Raw genomic sequence first — 20,031 nt, 5'->3', positions numbered from 1 at the left:
ATGATAGTAGGGATGAAAGTATACCATCCTACTACCAACTAAAACATCTTAACATTTGCATTTGTTGTTAAAAGCAAACGGATAAATTTATTAATTTTGTGAACAAAGAAATAATGCATGCAAATAACCCAATTGCCTTCTAAGAAATATATGTGTGTGTCATATATACCATAAAACAGTATATCTTAACTTTCCCAGTGCTAGTTGAAGGGAGATGAAGGCAAAGTAAATCTTCCCAAAGACTGTAGTTGATTTAATGAGAAGTTTGTATTGAAGAAGAAAAGTTTTAGAGTTTCTCAAACAATAGAAGAAGCTTGTATGTACAGATCAATAGTTTGAGGTTTTCTAAGATTTCACAATTTTATTATAGCTCTCCAGTGAAAATTATATGACTAAAGCATGCAAGTAGCTTTGCTGTCCTGTTAAGATTTTTATCTGCTATCATTTAATATAACAAAAAATCCATGTATCTCAGTTACTACAAATATCAAGTTTCTAGAGTATTTAAGATTTTTGCTGAGTTCTTCTATATGTGGACCAACTACATAATTTTCCTGTTGATCTTTCTTTCAGTGAGTGATTGGTTGAGAGAGTCTCTCACAAAATGTACAAGCCAATTGTTGCAAACAGTTGACCACCTGATAGGAGATAAAATTGGGACCTCCCCATTATGATGAATACACACTTCCTTTGTGCTTTATATTTGTTCACTGCTTTCACATTCCAAAGTATTCCCAGAGCCCTTTGGTGAAGATTTTCAAACTTGACTAGTGATATTGGGATACTCCATTCTTTTGTGTACTTAATTTGAAACACCTTCAAGGGGCCTGTTTCTTAGAGGATGGGTGTACAGCGCTCCTGGACAATCAGGTTTCTTGAAGGTGTCTCAAGTTGGGCACCCAGAAACAACAGTCGCCTTTGCAAATCTTGCTCTTTAAATATACTGAAATTACTTCACCTAACACTGAAATGCAGCCATCTCTGCAATGGAGTTTTCAAATCAGGTGTTCATACCAATCAACAGTACACAAGACTTTTGAACAGGAAGTAAAAAATTACTATATGAAATTGAAACTGGAGTTTAGACTGGCAGAATGTAATTGCCCACATTGACTCTTGCTAGGAAACCAGAGCTAATACATCTACCCTTGTGAAAAGTGCAAAGAGTGTTTTAATAACCAGAAGATGGCATCTCCTGCAGTACAGGGTTGATCTAACAACATTCAGGAACCTTGATCAGTTCAGTGGTGCTCACCCTGCAGCCCGTGGAACACTTGCAGCCCAATTAGCACAACTGTGCGGCCCATGTGACATTCTCAGGGCCATACAAGTAGTATATATATTGTGTGGATGTGGCCCAAATAACACAGGGAGAGCTGCATATGTTGCCCACAATGGTAAATAGGTTAAGAATCACTGATTCAGAGGAAAGAGTTTCCTCCTGCTGAATCACCGACACAACTTACTGCAGCACCCATTACTTGGGAGAACTCTAGATTCTGTCTAAATCCAACCCTTCTTAGCCTATGAATTGTGATAAGTTCATAGCCCAAGGTGGTGCATCTGCAAGCCAAGAAAATAACTTTTTAAATATAGTAAATAGCAGTGGGCTCATGACTACTGTGAAAATATAATTATCATAGGATAATGTGAAAATAGAAGCTATGTTGAAGAGTAGCTGTGCTTTATGGAAAACTTTAAAAAATGTTGTCTACCCACACCAGTTTGATATGTTATATTTCTCTATATTTCTCTTACTCTGGCCTTCAGTGTGATACACTTCTTCTTGAAAACAAGATATTTTTTGTCTAATAATTCCAAATGAACCTAAAATATAATCTTCTTTTTGACATCACAGACAGTTGTTCTGGAAATGACCCAAGACCTTGTACTCTCACAAGTGTCCTTAGTTATACAGGCAGGAAGACATCTGCAGGAATTAGAATTAATAATTTATTTACTAATATGTGAAGATATGAAACTCCATATAAATGTTATTTATTATTATAATATATAAACAGAATTGTTTTCAAAGCTCAATATTTTTGCAAAATAGCCAAAATTCCTCAGTGCATCAGTACTCAACAAGTGCTTTATTCACTATCTGGTTATTATTTATCTAATATATCAATAATCACCCCCTTCTGGATTGCCCAGAATAATCCAGATAGCTGAGGTTGGGTCATTTCATTTAATAAACTTGAATTATATCCCTTCCTGCTGTTCAGACTTTAAACTGTTAACTAATTGGCTGTTATGATACTGCTCTGAGTGTTTTTCAGACTATCAACAAATGTCCTTCAGAAACTGGCCTATGTTTGGTAATAAGTTTAAATGTCTCAAGTACAGGGCTGTTTGTCCTGAATGTGTTTCAGTGTTACACTTGAGGCTTTTATAACTTTAGCTATAAACTTGTATAAACTCCACGTCCAACTGATTTTTGCTAGCCATTCAGTATTTAAAAAAAAACTAGTGATTAATTCAGGACAACAAAAATGCAACACTATTTCAGTCCTAGTTGCCCTGTTTAATAATGTTTGCCAAAGAGCATAGGGAAAGGTGATTTTCTTATTCATGTTTTGAATTTTAATTTCTGGCATCACTAGTGTTAATTCATCTAAGTCATTTTTGATTATTCAGGTTTTCATCAGCTATGGTGTTATTCAAGCTTCTCTTCATTTAGCTTCTTATAACTGTGTAACAGATTTCTCAGTGACTCACTTCAGCATGCAGTGCTTTTTATTCCTCTTCTCTGAAATTCATTTATTTTGAAGTTTAGGATTGATGTTATAAAGTATTAATGAGCTCCTTGCAGAGTTATCAGTTGAGATAAGGGTTATGTTTTGATTGGTGCTTGTTATTGTTTACTGCTCTTCTGTCTAATCTTTGTCATAGTTCTATTAGTTTTACTAGATTTCTTTCTTCTCTGTTCTATTTCTTTCATTATGTTTTTAGTCCTGACAGTAACACAAATATTGAGCAGCCCTAAAAGACAATTTAACAGCTGTTCTTTTTCTTTGGAAGATCATCTTTAAAAGTTATGTTCTGTCCACTGGTCTGTACCATAGAGCAATACTACTATCCAACCCAAATTATACTGTGGATTTTGGCTACCACCTTCAAAGTTGGCCATGTTTGTTTATTTTCATTCTAGTAGATTAAAGGGTCTTAATGTTTTTGGTTCCATTGATAAGGTTTGATCGTGAAGCCATTGACCAATTTTTAAACATTGATCTAGGCCAATATCAAAGAGATTTGTCCATGTACTTCACAGGAAGTCTTCCTTGATGTACATCTGCCTTTGAATCATGAGACTTCTTGAACTGTGCTTGTTTAGGGCTAGATATCAAAAAACTTACTTGATAAATGTCAGGTAGCTGATGTGTGGCCTCAGAGAGGAGCCTTGTACTTTCTGTGCTTTATTGCTTCAGGCAGCAGCAGTGCCTGGGTTATGTGTAAGTTCGAGTTAAGCACCAGGATATTACTCATGATGTTATTATCCTGGTTCTTCATTCATCGCTGTCTTATGCAGCTGTCAGGGTGTCAGTTGGGCCATTGCATCTGCCTGATCTATCACCTCTCTTACTGAGACTGTACTTGTGCTGTATCATTTTATAGTGCAAAAACTGGCTTTGCGATGTTATCTGGCTCAGTCTCAGTTTATCACTCTGTGTGTCTTCAACAGCAAGTTGCCTCAAGTAGTACAGCTATAGTTGCTGAAACCCAGTACATGCCATGCGGATCCTTAGAGACTAATAAGATTCTGTCTCTGGTGTAATCATTCATTGCTGCCAGTCTTCAAAATGTACTCCAGCATGAAAAAAGTATATTTAAACATTGGGGTGGGGGGGGGAGATATTTTAAATCAGTGGGTATATAAGCAATTTTCACTGCATATTTAGTTTGGTAAAAATGCTTTGAGATACTAATTTCAATGGCTCAGGATTTTTGATAGTGTTTATGATTATAAAGAGTTTTGTCAAAATAAATCTCAAACAAGTAAATACACTTGATCTGACTTTCAGAAGTGCTGAGCACTCCTTAGGGGTATCGGATGACTCTTGGTACTGAGACTCCAGTCTCTGGATTACCATTGCTTCCTGGTACTGCAAACTTCTCAGACTTTTTATACTCCCCATTGGAGGACATTGAGGAGGATGAAGGAAACATTTGATCAATCTCCCCTTTACCAGTGCAGGATTCCCCTCCACATCCATACTGGAAGCCATACTTCAGCCAGGATCCTCATCCATGACAGGGATGGTGGGATCAGGCCTGAGTGCCACCCTCTCTCCCATATTGGCCCACCCCCAATGGCTATACTGGGTTTCTTGGGCAAAATATTGGCAACAATTTGCAAGACCTCCAGCTCCATTGCACTGAGAGGCAAGGGTGACACAGTCTCCTCTACCAAACCCCCAACACAAGGAGGCCTTTGAAGAACAGGAGACTAGGGTGGTTAAGGAGGCCGCCCCTCAAACTCTTATTTCATCCTCATCTTCGGACGAGGCAGTCATAGCCATCAGTGGCCAACAATTTTTGCCGATTCCTGGACTTCGTGAAGTGGGCAGCTGTCGCCTTTTAGATACCTTTTGAGGAGGTTAAAGACTCACAAAAGCTCCTGGACATTCTGCAGTAGAGAAACTGCTTGGGAGTCACCTGAAGTGGAGCACCCATAGGGACGCTATTCAAAGAAGAAGAAGAGGATACTCACTCTGTTCAGTAACTGTGGTTCTTCCTCAAGTGATGGTCCCTGTTGTATTCCACTGAGGGTTATGTGAATGCACCATATGCCCGGAGCCGGAGCTTTTCAAAGTAACGTTGCTCAGCATTACATGCATGCACTCTTCTATATTGCCTCATGGTTTTGTCCAAGGTGATAAAGGGTAGGATGGACTGTCCATGTCTCCAATTCCTTCTCACTGCTGTATTTTCAGAGAAGGAACTGAGGATGGTTTGCACACACAGCCCTATATACCCTTCAGTGTGTGGCATGAGGTTATATATCACACATGCATGGGCTGAATGGATGCTGCTAACATAAAATCTCCAATTAAGGGCTTGTGAAGCACATGCACACCTGAAGTGGAGCACCCATAGGAACACAGATGTCAAAGAACCACAGATACTGAACAGGGTGAGAGACTTCTTCTTTTCATGGGTTCATATGTTGTTGTTAGGTGAAATGCTTCCACCCTGACCAAAAAGGCCTCTCATCTTAGAGGTACATTTCTTGAGACCTTGTATTGAGCTACTTTTACCACCTGTCAAGGGGTGATGCTGGCCCCTTCAGTGGAAGGATTGTCCAGTGTTTAGAATGCTGTCCTGGAACTTGGGAGACTGGGGTTCAGTTCCTAGTTCTGCCACAGTCTTCCTGTATGACCATACATATTTAGTCTCTCTCTGCCTCATCTCCCATCTGTAAAATAGGGATACTAGTACTTCCTTATATCACAGGGGTATGGTGAGGACAGAATCATAGAAATGTAGGTCTGGAAAGGACCTCGACACATCATCAGATCCAGTCCCCTGCACTGAGGCGGAACAAGGTAAATCTAGACTATTCTTGACAGCTGTTTGTCCGGCCTATTCTTAAAAACCTCGAATGACGGGGATTCCACAACCTTCCTTGGAAGCCTGTTCCAGAACTTAATTATCCTTATAGATAGAAATCTTTTCCTAATGTCTAATCTCAATTTGCCATGCTGCAAATTAAGCCCATTACTTCTTGTCCTTACCTTGAGTGGACATGGAGAACAATTGATGACTGTTCTCTATAAAACAGCTCTTAACATATTTGAAGACTGTTATCAGATGCCCCCTCTGACTTCTGTTCTTAAGACTAAATATGCCCAGTTTCTTTAAACTTTCTTCATAGGTCAGGTTATCTAAACCTTTTATCATTTCTGCTGCTTTCCTCTGGACTCTCCAATTTGTCCACATCTTTCCTAAAGTGTGGCATCCAGAAATGGACACAATACTTCAGGGGGCAAAAGACCTATCTGGCTTTAAGATTAAACTCGATAAGTTTATGGAGGAGATGGTATGATGGGATAACATGATTTTGGTAATTAATTGATCTTTAAATATTCATGGTAAATAGGCCCAGTGGCCTGTGATGGGATGTTAGATGGGGTGGGATCTGAGTTACTACAGAAAATTCTTTCCTGGGTATCTGGCTGATGAATCTTGCCCATATGCTCAGGGTTTAGCTGATCGCCATATTTGGGGTCAGGAAGGAATTTTCCTCCAGGGCAGATTGGCAGAGGCCCTGGAGGTTTTTCGCCTTCCTCTGTAGCATGGGGCACGGGTCACTTGCCAGAGGATTCTCTGCTCCTTGAAGTCTTTAAACCACGATTTGAGGACTTTAATAGCTCAGACATAGGTGAGAGGTTTCTCGCAGGAGTGGGTGGGTGAGATTCTGTGGCCTGCGCTGTACAGGAGGTCAGACTAGATCATCATAGTGGTCCCTTCTGACCTTAGTATCTATGAATCTAGGTGAGGCCTCACCTGTGCTACGTAGAGCAGGACAGTTAGTTCCTATGTCTTACATATGACATGATTACTACACCCCAGAATGACATGAAGTCTTTTTCACAACTGCATCACATTGTTGACTCATGTTCCATTTGTGATCACCTATAATGCCCAGATCCTTTTAACCAATACTACCACTAGCTAGTTATTCCTGATTTTGTAGTTATGCCTTTGATTTTTCCTTCCTCAGGGTAGTACCTTTCACTTATCTCTACTGAATTTCATCTTGTTGATTTCAGACCAATTCATAGAACCATAGGACTGGAAGGGACCTTGAGAGGTCATCTAGTCCAGTCCCCTGCACTCATGGCAGGACTATTATTTAGACCATCCCTGACAGTTATTTGTCTAACCTGCTCTTAAAAATCTCTAATGATGGAGATTCCGCAACCTCTCTAAGCAGTTTATTCCAGTGCTTAACTACCCTGACAGTGAGGACATTTTTGCTAATATCCAGCCTAAACCGTCCTTGCTGCAAATTTAAGCCCATTGCTTGTCCTAACCTGAGAGGTTAAGGAGAACAATTTTTCTCTCTCTTCCTTGTAACAACTTTTTTATGTACACCTCTACCCCTATATTACATGGTCCTCAGGAGCCAAAAAATCTTACTACGTTATAGGTGAAACCGCGTTATATCAAACTTGCTTTGGCCTCGAGCATTTCCGTTATTAATAGTCACTTCCCGCCCCCTGGCCTGACCCCTCAGAACCCCCCAGACCCATCCAACACCCCCCCTCCGCTCCCTGTCCCCTGACTGCCCAGACCCCATCCACACACCCCCTCTCCTGACCATCTTGCCCTCAGAACCTCTGAACCATCCAACCCCGCCTGCTCCTTGTCCTGTGACCACCCCCGGAGACCCTCTGCCCCTTATCCAACCCCTCAGCCCTGGCCCAGCACCTTTAACACGCCGCTCGGAGCAGCATGTCAGAGCCTGACACACTGATATGCCGGAGTGTGCAGCCCCGCCACCCAGAGCTCTGCTTTACCACATTATATCCGAATTCGTGTTATATCAGGTCACGTTATATCGGTGTGTGTGTATATATATATATATACTTGAAAACCGTTGTCATGTCCCCTCTCAGTCTTCTTTTCTCCGAAACAAACACAGTTTTTTCAGTCTTCCCTCATAGGTCATGTTTTCCAGACCCTTAATCATTTTTGTTGCTCTTCTCTGGACTTTCTCCAATTTGTCCACATCTTTCCTGAAATGTGGCACCCAGAACTGGACACAATACTCCAGTTGAGGCCTAATCAGCATGGAGTACAGTGGACAAATTACTTCTTGTGTCTTGCTTACAACACTTCTGCTAATACAGCCAAGAATGGTGTTCGCTTTTTTTTTCTTTTTTGGCAACAGTGTTACACTGTTTAACTTGTGATCCACTATGATCCCCAGATCCCTTTCTGCAGTACTCCTTCCGAGGCACTCATTTCCCATTTTGTATTTGTACATTGTGCATTGTATTTGTGATGGTTCCTTCCTAAGTGGAGTACTTTGCATTTGTCCTTATTGAATTGCATCCTGTTTACTTCAGATCATTTCTCCAGATCATTTTGAATTTTAATCATATCCTCCAAAGCACTTACAACCTAAATTTCCCTCTAAGCTGCGCAGCCACACTGCAGGTTATCAAGGGCCATGCAGGCACGCAACCCGAAGAGCCTGTACTGGAGAGGCACCTCTCTTCCCCGCCGCAGCCCCGGAGCAACCTGCACCCCAAACCTCTCATCCCCGGCCCCACCTTAGAGCCCGCAACCCCCACCGGAGCCCTCACCCTCCGCACCCCAACCTTCTGCCCCAGCCCTGAGCCCCCTCCCACGCCCTGAACCCCTCATCCCTGGCTCCACCCCAGAGCCTGCACCCCAAACCCCTCATCCCGAGCCCACACCCCCAGCCAGAGCCCTCAGACCCCCACACCCCAACTCTCTGCCCCAGCTCTGAGCATCCTTCCACACTCCTAACCCTTTGGCCCCATCCCCGCCACACATCACCTCCATATTGGTGCACATAACAAAATTAATTCCGCACATGGATGTAAAACATTAGAGGGAACATTGCTTGCAACCCCTTCCAGCTTGGTATTGTCTGCAAACTTTATAGGTATACTCTCTATGCCATTATCTAAATCACTGATGAAGATATTGAACAGAACTGGACCCAGAACTGCGGAACCCCACTTGATGTGCTCTTCCAGCTTGCCTGTGAACCACTGATAAGTACTCTTTGGCAATGGGTTTCCAGCCACATATGCACCCATCTTACAGTAGCTCCATCTAGGTTGTATTTTCTTAGTTTGTTTATGAGAAGGTCATGCAAGACAGTATCAAGCATTACTAAAGTCAAGATATACCATTTCTGCCGCTTCCTCCCTATCCACAAGGCTTGTTACTCTGTCAAAGAAAGCTATTAGGTTGGTTTGACAGGATTTGTTCTTGACAAATCCATGCTGGTTGTTACTTAGCACCTTATTATCTTTTAGGTGTTTGCAAATTGATTGCTTAATTATTTGCTCCCATTATCTTTCTAGGTACTGAAGTTAAGCTGACCAGTCTGTAATTCCCCAGTTGTCCTTATTTCTCTTTTTATAGATTGGCACTATATTTTCCCTTTTCCAGTCCTCTGGAATCTCTCCCATCTTTCATGACTTTTCAGAGATAATCACTAATGGCTCAGATATCTCCTCAGTCAGCTCCTTGAGTATTCTAGGATGTATATCATTAGGCCCTGAAGACATCGAACTTGTCTAAGTAATTTTTAACTTGTTTTTTCCCTATTTTAGCCTCATATCCTACCTCATTTTCACTGGCATTCACTATGTTAGACATCCAATCACTACTAATCTTTTTGGTGAAAACTGAAACAAAAATGTCATTTAGCTCTTCTGTCATTTCCACTTTTTCTGTTATTATTCATGATTGAATAGTACCGAACCCAAGACTGACCCTTGTTGACCTCACTAAATATGCCCTCCCATTTAGACAGTGATCCACTGGTAATTTACTCTTGAGTATAATTTTTCAACCAGTTGTGCACCCACCTTATTGTAATTTCATCTAGACCACATTTCCCTGTTTTGCTTATAAGACTCTCATATGGGACTGCGTCAAAAGCTTTACTAAAATCAAGATATATCATGCCTACTGCTTCCTCCCAGCCACAAGGCCAGTCATAATTGGGAGGTGCTCAGATGCTATAGAAAGAAGGGCCATGTGAGTTCTTAAGATAAATAGACATTAGGGTCAATGAAACTTTTGCCATTTATTTCATGGAGCCAGAATTTTGCCTAAAATAATTCCCCATAGTTCTGTAAAACAAAAGATGAGCTTTTCAACTGATGCAATTACAGCACTGATTTAAATGTTCATTCATCATTTTACATCCTTAGTGTTGCCAATATGTAATAATTCACTGGATGGAGTATTAATTCTTTCCAAATGTTAACTCTTTACAGCTTGACTGTACAAATTAATTTAATAAATAATGGATTTAGCTTAAGCCATGACAGTTTCAAAATATAGATAAGGATTATCTCCATTTTCTAAATGGAGAAGCTGAGGTACAGAGAGGATATGTGATTTACCCAAACTCACACAGAGAATCACAGTGAGAGTTGGGATTAGAATGCAAGTCTCCTGGCTCTCAGTTTTGACTTTATAAACACTGCCTCTCTCAGAGAGCTACAACTTCTCTTGTTCGGTTAAATAGATGAGGAAAAGAATCTGATTACTCTCCAACATTTTTCGTACTGCTTTTCACTGTGGAAGGATATATGATACAGTGTCACAGTAATTACACTCAGTTACACTATTTATGCTCAAATAAATTTGTTCATCTCTAAGGTGCCACAAGTACTCCTGTTCTTTTTGCTGATACAGACTAACACGGCTGCTACTCTGAAACCAGTAATTACACTGTCATGGTTGAGTTTTTAAAGTATTACTTTGTTAAAAGAAAAAAAATTACAATAAGACATTCCAGCCAATATATTATGGTTCAAAAACTCCCTTACTAATACACGTATAGCACTTAGCCTATAGTAATTAATTACTTGACATTTACAAATGGAGACATGAAAGTCAAAATACCTAGAAAACACAGGACATTATTCTGCTTTATGACAAGTCACACTGTTACCTCTAAGACCTTGTCATCAGTGGGAGGGGGAAAGTTTTAACATGTATTAACTAATGTGTTGAAATACAATGTAAAAATATTAGGATTTCCCCAGGGAACCTGCTAACGTTTCTTAAAACTACAACTGCCTTGTCTACACATGACGTGTTAAAAGTATGCATTTTTTCCTTGTGCTAGACATGGCCTAAAAGATAGACCTATAGTACAAAACCTCAAGGAAACTGGGAGTTTGGCTGGTTTTGCAGTTGTGTTAACTTACTACATCTGTAAACATCCAGTATGTATATACAGAATTATTCTAAAGTGATATTAAATCTCTCTCATTCTGTTGTATATCATTATTTTGTTTTAAAATGTACCACGCTAACAATTCTGTAAATTTGTTCTATGCTTATGCTGATTTAAAATTTTGACTGGAATATTAAAAATTTCCTGGTAGAGAAATAGCTTTAAATTACTTTTAAATTGAGTTTATATAATTAAAAGAGAATGTCTGTCATTTTCTATCTACTAATTAACATTTTTAAAAATACCTCAAATTAGAAAGTACAAAAGACCCGTAATTGAGAAAAAAATGTTACAACTTTAGACAAGTGGACTATATCTACTGAAGGAATTTTGGATCTGTATGTTTGATAAAGTTTGTTTCTCTTTCCTAGTTTGAAAAAGAAAAACAACATGACATTCGTGCCTTCTTTTCACCAAAACCATCTGCTGAGAAAAAACGCAAAATTGATTCTTGGGATAAATCACTGAACTTTACTTCAGGAGATTCTAAAGTCACACCGGGAAAGGACATAGAGGAGGGCAGCAGGCATTTGGACGCCAGAGAAATAATTGATGTGGATGCAATTTGTTATGAAAATGGCTGTGGGCCTGAAGCTAAAAGACCAAGAGCTATAAGTTCACCCACCCAAAGCAGCTCCAGTGAGAAAAAAAGAAAAATTTTGCCTGGAAAAACAAACACTTTGTGTACCAAAGAAACTGATCATGGTCTTTCTGGTGGCTCTCTGTCTAATTCAAGGAAAAAATCACCTTTAGCCAAAGTCTGGTGTTGTAGTCTTTGCACTTACACTAATAATTCGTTATTACCTTATTGTGAAATCTGTGAATGTCCTCGTGGTAGTGATGGTGAGTAACCCATGCTGCACATTGTAACTGAATAGGCATATTCCTATCTTGTTTTTCTTTAAAGATTATAGTGTTTTTATACTCGAATACATAAGTATTTACAAATTCAGACAAAATATGAAGAATAAAATCGTCACATGAGGTGGAATTTTTGAAATTGTCTCCTAATTTTGGTCAGGAACTTATTTCAGAAAGTTCCTGTGATATGACATTAATTAGCAAAAATGGATACCTGTTTAAAGTCAGTAGGATGTAAATTCAATGAGCAGCAGCAGAAATTGTTTCCATGGCAGCAAGCATGCTCTACAGTCAGAGCCCTGCTGCTTTCTTTCCCTTCAGAGGATTTATCATTATCAACAAGCCAATGAAATTATAGATTTTTTTTTTCCTATCTTTTCACAGCCAAATGATGCAGTGTCAATGCTTTACTTAGTTAAACAAGTATGTAATTGTCACAAGAGCTAACATTTTAAGACATGAAAAGTTTTTAAATTTGTAAATATTTAAATTTCTCCCCTCAAAGAATAAAAATTGGAATGTTCATAGTAAGTTTGTGTTTTAAAATAGCCAAAAGATTTTTATAAAGTCCTAACTATCTGTCTCCATGGTATATGCATTTTGGTATCACTGTCATCTAAATTGTGGAGAAAAGATGAGTAGGCATTTTTTAAAAAGCTGTTTAAACACAAATAATAAGAGCTATTAGCCTTGTATATTTTCTTTTTGAAATAGCATAATCAACTAACGGACATATTTTAAACTTCATATTTCAAACAGAAAATTACCCTTAGGAAATTACTGATCCTGATGTGCTTATTGTACAATGTCCATACTTTATTCGCCACAATATCTACTGTTTTGTATTTTGAAAGTAAGTTGTATGTATAACATACTGCTTGTACCTCTTTAATACTAACTATTAGGATGTGAGAGGATCATATTAATTTGCTCCAGGGACCTGAGTTAGTGGACTTCTTCCAGTTCTTGGGTGACAAATAGCTATAAAATAAAAGCCACCACCATAGTTGGTAGCATTGTTGACAGTTTCAGTAGTGGAGACCAAGGCTAGATTGTGTCATGGACTCTGAACTGTTTAACTCACTGGCTGACACACATCGGTAAGCAGTGCCTGTGCAATACCTATGCCATAGAGGACTTTTGTTTCCTATGTCATCAACCTGGCTCATCTCATAAGCACTAAAATTCATTTAAGAAAAATAATAGAAACAAATATAATTATATTGGTTCTAATTGATTTCACAGACATTAAGCTCTAGTTTCTAAAATAAAATATGTTTGCTGTGGGGTAGAGAGAGAAGCAATTGGTCTGTAACATTTTCCTCAGATAAATAATAAATACTGTATAAGTAGAACTTTAAAAATTGTATTTAAATGTATTAATATTAGTATTGTTCAACATTAGGAATAATATGCTGAATAATATGTAATTTTCAACATCATGCAATTTAAAATATTTTTAAAATTGAAGTTTAAATTTAAACATTACAGTTTTCAGGTGTTTAATTGTTTAAAACTATCTGTTACTATTCAGCAAGTCTAAAATTAATTTCATTTCATTTATGGCACAGCTGTTCTTTCAGAATTAACTACTGGATTCTTATAACCAAAATACATTTTATGATACTTTGTTTCAAATATAAATTAATATTACTGCCTAATATTTATCTTATTTACTTAATTATTTTTATAGACGCAAAGTAAAATTGATCACTTTCCTATTTCTTTAACTATAGATAAACAGAATACAAATCAAATGAATGATCTTCCCTCTACTCTGAGTGAAGGAGAAAATGCATCACAGGACTCTAGAAAAATCAAAGGTATAGCAATATGCAATGCAGACAATGAGAGAAAGGATTTAGTACAAACAGCAACTGAATCATCTGATGAGATTGGGGGAGAAGTCGCTAATGCTGTTGAAAATGGATCTGAAGAATTTGAGCAAAAGCCTCAAGAAGGTAAAGAAAAATAGAGTTCCTAGTAGAGCCAATTTACCATAGCAGTTCTGCAGAATTGCATTAAACATAAACACTGGGATGCAGATTCATTTGGAAACCACATATTTGAAACACAGAAAAGCCGACACATGCAGAATGACCACTGGGTTTCTGTGTTTCACCATAGGACAGCCAGTTGAATTGTCAGGTGGGCTGAACCCAGCATTTTCATCCAACTGTGGCAGAACCACAGATATACATAGTAATGTTCACAGTTTGCTTTTGGGTTGTGTGACAAATATGCCCTATGAGCAGCTGCCAGTTAGCAGGTTGTTGTTCCATGTACAGTCATTTTATTGAATTTTGTGGCTGCAGATACTCGTCTGTGGTTATATTGTACACAACGTAGATACATTTTAATGTTTAATGAGAAACACATATGGGGTAAAAATACAAAGGTCCTTTTAATTTCCCTCCTTTTTTCTTTAATTTTCTCCTGCCCCTCATTCCAATAGGTTTCTTCTACTTTGTTGCTTCATTTGTGGGCGGCAGGCTGCAGTGAATTTTGCAGTGCGCATCCTTGTTGTCCGTTGGCCTGCTAGTACAGGTTTCTCTGGTCATATTGAGCTGTTATCCTAGGCAGCAATTAGTTACAGAATCTCTGTGATACGTAGAATGCCTGATATTCATGTTCATTCTTATGGATACGATTTTTGTCACTATAAAATTATGCATATTCTTTATTCATTCTCATTCAGTTTCTTAAGCAACACCAGAATGTGTCTAACTTTTTTAAACTTAAGTAAAAGATGCTTCCAAGTCTTCATGTAACAACAATAACACCTTCTTGTAAGCACACTATCACAGGGTGTTTTACTCACCACTGGGTGGCATCGCTTTCTGGCGACTCTGGGAATTAACTGTGCCTGGTTCAGAGTCCCGTTTCTGGTCTTCCACCGTGCAGCTGTCCTGCTCACAGAGTCATACTATGGTTGCTTCCTGACTTGGCCCTCTGGCCAGGTCACCCTGTGATTTTCTGCTTCCAGGGGGAGTTTTTCCAAGTCTCTGTGCACAAGCAGCGTCAGACAATCCTCTCATCCACTGCCCTGACCGTGTCACTGCCACAGTAAATCAGGTAGTCGTCTTGTTCACTGCCCCCAGCAATGCCATTCTGTAGTGGATGGCAAGGAAGCCAAGGCCTACCCTCTACTCTGGGTTCCAGTCCCAAGCCCTATAGCGAGCAGTTAAGGTATGGATTTTCACCAACCCTACTGCTGTCTTCCCTGAACTACTCGGAGTGTACAGACTTTCATCTTGGACTGGTTTGAATTAGGTAAGGATAGAGGTATGATGTGTTGCTGTGATACTTTAAATACAAACTTGTAATGAAATATTATTTATATAAGAATAGTATTCAGATGCTCCAGTCAGAATTGAGGCCCTCTTGGGGTAGGTCTGATACAAACACATACAAAAATACTGTCCCTGCAGCCAAGACCTTACAGCCTAAGGATAAAAAATACAATATTAGAAGGATGTCACATGCTAGAACAGACAGAACTGGTACAAAACAGAGGTAGTAGCTTGTGTATATTATACCATTAGAAACATCATTAGAGAAAAGTTTATTAGAATGATATTGCTTAAGTTGTTAGAACCCTAAGTTTTAATTCTAAGTTCCAAACGAAATATCAAATACTTTTTTTTAGCTTCTCCAAAAGACACCATTTTAGAAGTGAAGCAAAGCCTAATATGCATTGAAAGAGCAATGTGAGGCTCTTATCTTATGACTTTTAGATCTAGTTAACCTTTTTCTGTGGCAGGTATGCTCATTTTCCATCTTTGTTCCAAGTAATGAAGATTAGATTTAAAAAAAAAAAAACTTGTATTATTTTTTTATAGGATGTGTTGATAATTCAGATACTTTTCCAGTGTATGATGTGCTGAACTTCTGTGCAAGTAGGAATACTGATAGAATTCACCTCTATACAAAGGTAAACATTACAATGCACTCAATCTCTACAGGTTTCACATACCAGTATGCTTATTGTAGGGCAACATTTTACTTTGTAATAATGAAAGCTTTACAACACATATGCATTTATATTTTAATTTTCTTATTTCATACCAAAGCTTTCTTTTTTATTAACTGAGATGTACAAAAATTAGGCAATTTATCTTCTTGTTCTTTTCCGCCAATTAATAATAGTTCTCTAGACAAGATAATTTTTCTCCTAGCTTACAAATGTTTTCTCAATGGATATATTTTAGAAGGCTGATAAATTGGGTTATCTATTGAGGTACAAATGTTAGTGGTTTATGAGGGTTCTTTGCTGTAAAATAGGAGTTTCATAACACTTAGTTATTAAGGAGGTAGACTTTTTCCTTTCTTGGTTGTAAAAATCTTGCCTTTCCAATTATTGCTAAAATGAGCTGAAGAAAGAGATAATCATTGTCATCTTGTGAAAGTGCTCTTACAGGGCCTTATCCAAAATTAAAATCAAGGGGATTTGATATATGGTGATATATATAGGCTCTTGAAAATGGTGTTTAATCTAGAAGACAATAGTGTGCAACATAATAACAGATGTTTTCTGTTAAAGTACTGTCAGATAACTTTTGATTCTTCTTCGAGTGCTTGCTCATGTCCATTCCATGTCAGATGTGTGCACGCCGTGTGCACCGTTGTCGGAGAGTTTTCTCCTACCGGTATCTGTAGGGCCGGCTCTAGTGCCCCTTGGAGGCCTGCACATATGCACCAATATAAGGGGCGCTGTCGGCTCTGCGCCCTCTCAATCCCTTCTTAGTACCCATGACGGTTACTGGAATGCTCTTGCTCTTCCTTCGACAAGACTTCTCCCGGTGTTTTTCTGAACTCTCGTTGTATGTAGTTGATAGTTTTTAGTTGTTTAAGTAGTTTTTTAGAGTTAGTTGTTAGTCCCCATAAGGGACTTTGTTCCTGGGACGGGACCTGCCCCTGTCCCCGAGGTTCAAGCCTTGTGCAACTTGCACAAAGCCTATGCCTGTGACTGATCCTTACTCCAGCTGTTTAAAGTGCTTGGGGGAAACTCATGTAAAAGACAAGTGTCGGATCTGCAGGAGTTTCAGACCCCACACGCAAAATGACAGGGACATCAAACTGAAAGCCCTGCTTATGGAAGCCAGGCTGAGATCAGCCTCCAAGCCAGGCAGATCGGACTCAGCACTGAGAACCTCCACCTCTGTGTGCAGTGCTCCTCCAGCATCGGGTCCCTTCCGGTACCGCTCAACCTCTCCAGTACAGGCAAAGCGGCACAGGAAGCATGCCAACAGAGGGCGCTCCCGTATGCCTCAAGAAGAGCAGAGAAGCCCTTGGGGGGGAAGATGTGACCCATGTCACCATCCCCTCAAAGGTGTACGGCTGGGGAACTTACAGAACCTGTGGTACCCAGCCCGCTGAGGGATCCCCCGAGTATGCTGGGCACGAGCAGAGGCATGGAGCACATGAGGGCACTGTCCACATCCAAAGGCTTTCAGGCTGCCAAAGACATAATGGCCCTTTCAATCCTGCCCAGGCCAAGGGATCGCCAGCCTGTGGCGGGAGAACCACCTAAGGCCGTTGTCTCAAGAGGGAAACCCAAGTTGGGACCCCCTCGTTGGTCCCCAGCCCATCACCAGTCTCTGTCTTTGGCCAGGTCTTGGGCATCGACGTGCCCATCCCCAGCTTGCCAGCCCCAGTCTCCATCACCTAGACACTGGTCGCCTCAGCCTAGGCGCTGATCACCGAATCCCAGGTGTTGGTCACCAGATACCTGACATCGTTCTCTGGCACCGTGGCACCAGTCCCCAGAGGCCCGGTGTTGGTCTACTGAACCGCAGCGCCACTCACGTGACTCCTGGCACCAGTTGCCAGAACGCTGGCACCAGTCATTGGAATATCTGCACCGATCTTCAAGTCCTCGCAGTCATTCCCCAGTACTGAGGCCTTGCTCTCCGGACCCCCATCAGAGTTGACTAGAGGGTGCGACAGCACTGCCTGGGTCATCCTATGAAGAATCTTCATTGGGCTCCAAAGAGGAATCAGCGCTGCCTCTAAAGAGGCACCACCATCCGGCTTACCAGACAGATGTTGGTGCCGTTCCATCCATGGGCCCATAGACCCTGGGTCAATGGCCAGTCCATTGGCAGTACTGGAAGCCGTGGGGGTTACCAGTGGTACTGGGTCACTTTTTGCACTCCCCTTCAGTAATGACCTCTGAAAGGAGCACTGTGGCCCCACCTCAGCCCATGCCAAAACTGGCTTTGGACTCGGACCACAGCACCGAGATCCCCATCATACCGCCAATTGAAGGGGCCCCAGGACAGATCAAGGACCCAGCTCCTCCCCTGCGGTGGCTTCCTCCTCGTCTTTCCCTGATGAGGCACTCATGGGGCCTGCTAACCCTGTACCCCCCCAGTGATCTCAAACACCACCAGGAGCTTCTTAAGAAAATCGCCTCCAATCTGGGCCTGGAGGTGGAGGAGCTCAAACAACCTGCAGACCCCATTTTTGATATTTTGACAGCTGCAGCTGCAAGGTGGCTCTTCCCATGCACCAGGAGGTGCTCAAGGTGGTAAAGGCACTCTGGCAGACCCCCACTTCTTTGCTCTCAACTTCCAAGAGGGCAGAGAAGTATTACGTGCCTGCAAAGGGCTACGATTATATATACTCCCACCCCCCTCCTGGTTCCCTGTTGGTTGCTGCTGCCAATGAGTGGGATAGGCAGGGCCCAGGCCAGTGCTACCTCAAAAAACAAGGAGGCAAAACTATGTGATGGGTTCCCCCCAGGGTGCCACCTGGAACTGGAGTACCACTGAGCCCTCTGACACACCATCCTGGGCTCCCTCTCTCACTGTGCTCCTGTGACGAGCTGCAGACCTGCTCCCAGATCTTCACTCCCCACACAAGAAGACTCCTGGAAACATCTGAGGAACAAAGACTGAACGGGGAGGGTTTCCCGGTGGCACCCCAGGGGGAACCCATCACAAACGCTTGGACCTGTTCAGTAGAAAAGTTTATTCTACTGAAAGCCTCCAGCTGCATATCGTAAACCAACAACTGCTTCTAGGGCGATACAGCTTCGTCGTTTGGGTCTCCAAATGGTCACTGCCCCAAGAAGTGCAGCAGGAGTTCGGGACCATTGCGGAAGAGGGAAAGACCATGGCGAGGACCTCCCTCCAGTCTGCCCTGGATGCGGCGGACTTGGCATCCAGGTCGATGGCGTCGGCAGTCGCCATGAGGAGGGGCTCATGGTTGCCATCACCAGGGCTGTCACCAGAGGTCCAGCAATTAGTGCGGGACTTTCCATTCGAAGGGTCCTCGCTATTCTCAGACCAGACGGACATGAAGCTGCATGGAGTTAAAGACTCCAGAGCCACATTAAGATCCCTGGGCCTTTATACATCAGCAGCTTCTTGCAGACGTTTTAGGCCTCAGCAGCCCCATTTCTCAGGTCCAGCCAGGCACAAGACCAACTAGCGCAAAGGGAGAGGTTACAGGCACTGCCAGAGCCTACCAGCCTCTTCTTCCTCCCAGCAGAGTACTAGCAATGCGCTGAGCAGGCCTAGGCAGGCCTTTTGAAGGCGCTCAGAGGGATGGACTACCAGTCTCCCTTCTAGATCTGGAAACCCCCTCACCCTTTATTTTTAGATCACCTTTCCTCCTATCTCCTCACTTGGGCAGCAGTAACATCAGACCACTGGGTGCTCAGCACCATCATCCTGGGATATATCCTCCAGTTTATTTCCATTCCTCCACCACACACCCCTTCCCTGTCCCTCTTCAGGGTCCTTCTCATGAGCAACTTCTCGTCCAGGAGGTGCAGGCCCTCTTCCGCACGGTGCTCTGGGACTGGGGGTGCATGAGGGACTGGGGGCCATGGAGAGGGGGGGTGTGCACCCTGGGCTGCAGGGGGGAGGGACAAGGCGGGGGGGGAGGGGCCGCAGGCTAGTCTCTCCCAACGGCTCATTCACCCGTCGCCCATGGTAAAGGCCCATTTGACAAGGGCACAGACATCTTCTGCAGACTTCCTGGCACAGGTCCTGATTCAGGACATTTGCAGAGGTGCAGTGTGGTCCTCGGTCCACATGTTTGTGGCCCATTATGCCATCGCCCAGCAAGCCAGGGATGATGCCAATTTTGGCAGAGCTGTGTTACAATCCACTCACCTGTAAACTCCTAGCCCACCTCTGAGGGCACTGCGTGTGAGTCACCTGACATGGAATGGACATGAGCAAGCACTTGAA

The 20,031-nt window shown here is 41.6% G+C and overlaps 1 protein-coding gene across 2 annotated transcripts in view; it reads left to right on the top strand.

The window, feature by feature from the left end:
- The window catches only part of ZRANB3 (zinc finger RANBP2-type containing 3), a 128,781-nt gene that overhangs the window by 86,456 nt on the left and 22,294 nt on the right, over positions 1–20,031 (top strand). For both annotated transcript variants that reach the window (XM_077830450.1, XM_077830449.1), the window contains exons 13-15: positions 11,338–11,809; positions 13,564–13,788; positions 15,670–15,761. In XM_077830450.1, coding sequence (XP_077686576.1) covers positions 11,338–11,809; positions 13,564–13,788; positions 15,670–15,761 — 789 coding nt within the window. The remainder of the gene's footprint in view (positions 1–11,337; positions 11,810–13,563; positions 13,789–15,669; positions 15,762–20,031) is intronic.

The sequence above is a fragment of the Eretmochelys imbricata genome, chromosome 11, assembly GCF_965152235.1.
Source record: "Eretmochelys imbricata isolate rEreImb1 chromosome 11, rEreImb1.hap1, whole genome shotgun sequence".
In the NCBI taxonomy this organism is placed as follows: domain Eukaryota; kingdom Metazoa; phylum Chordata; order Testudines; family Cheloniidae; genus Eretmochelys; species Eretmochelys imbricata.
The sequence above is the reverse complement of the archived record's forward strand: the minus strand, read 5'-3'. Positions and strand labels throughout refer to the sequence as shown.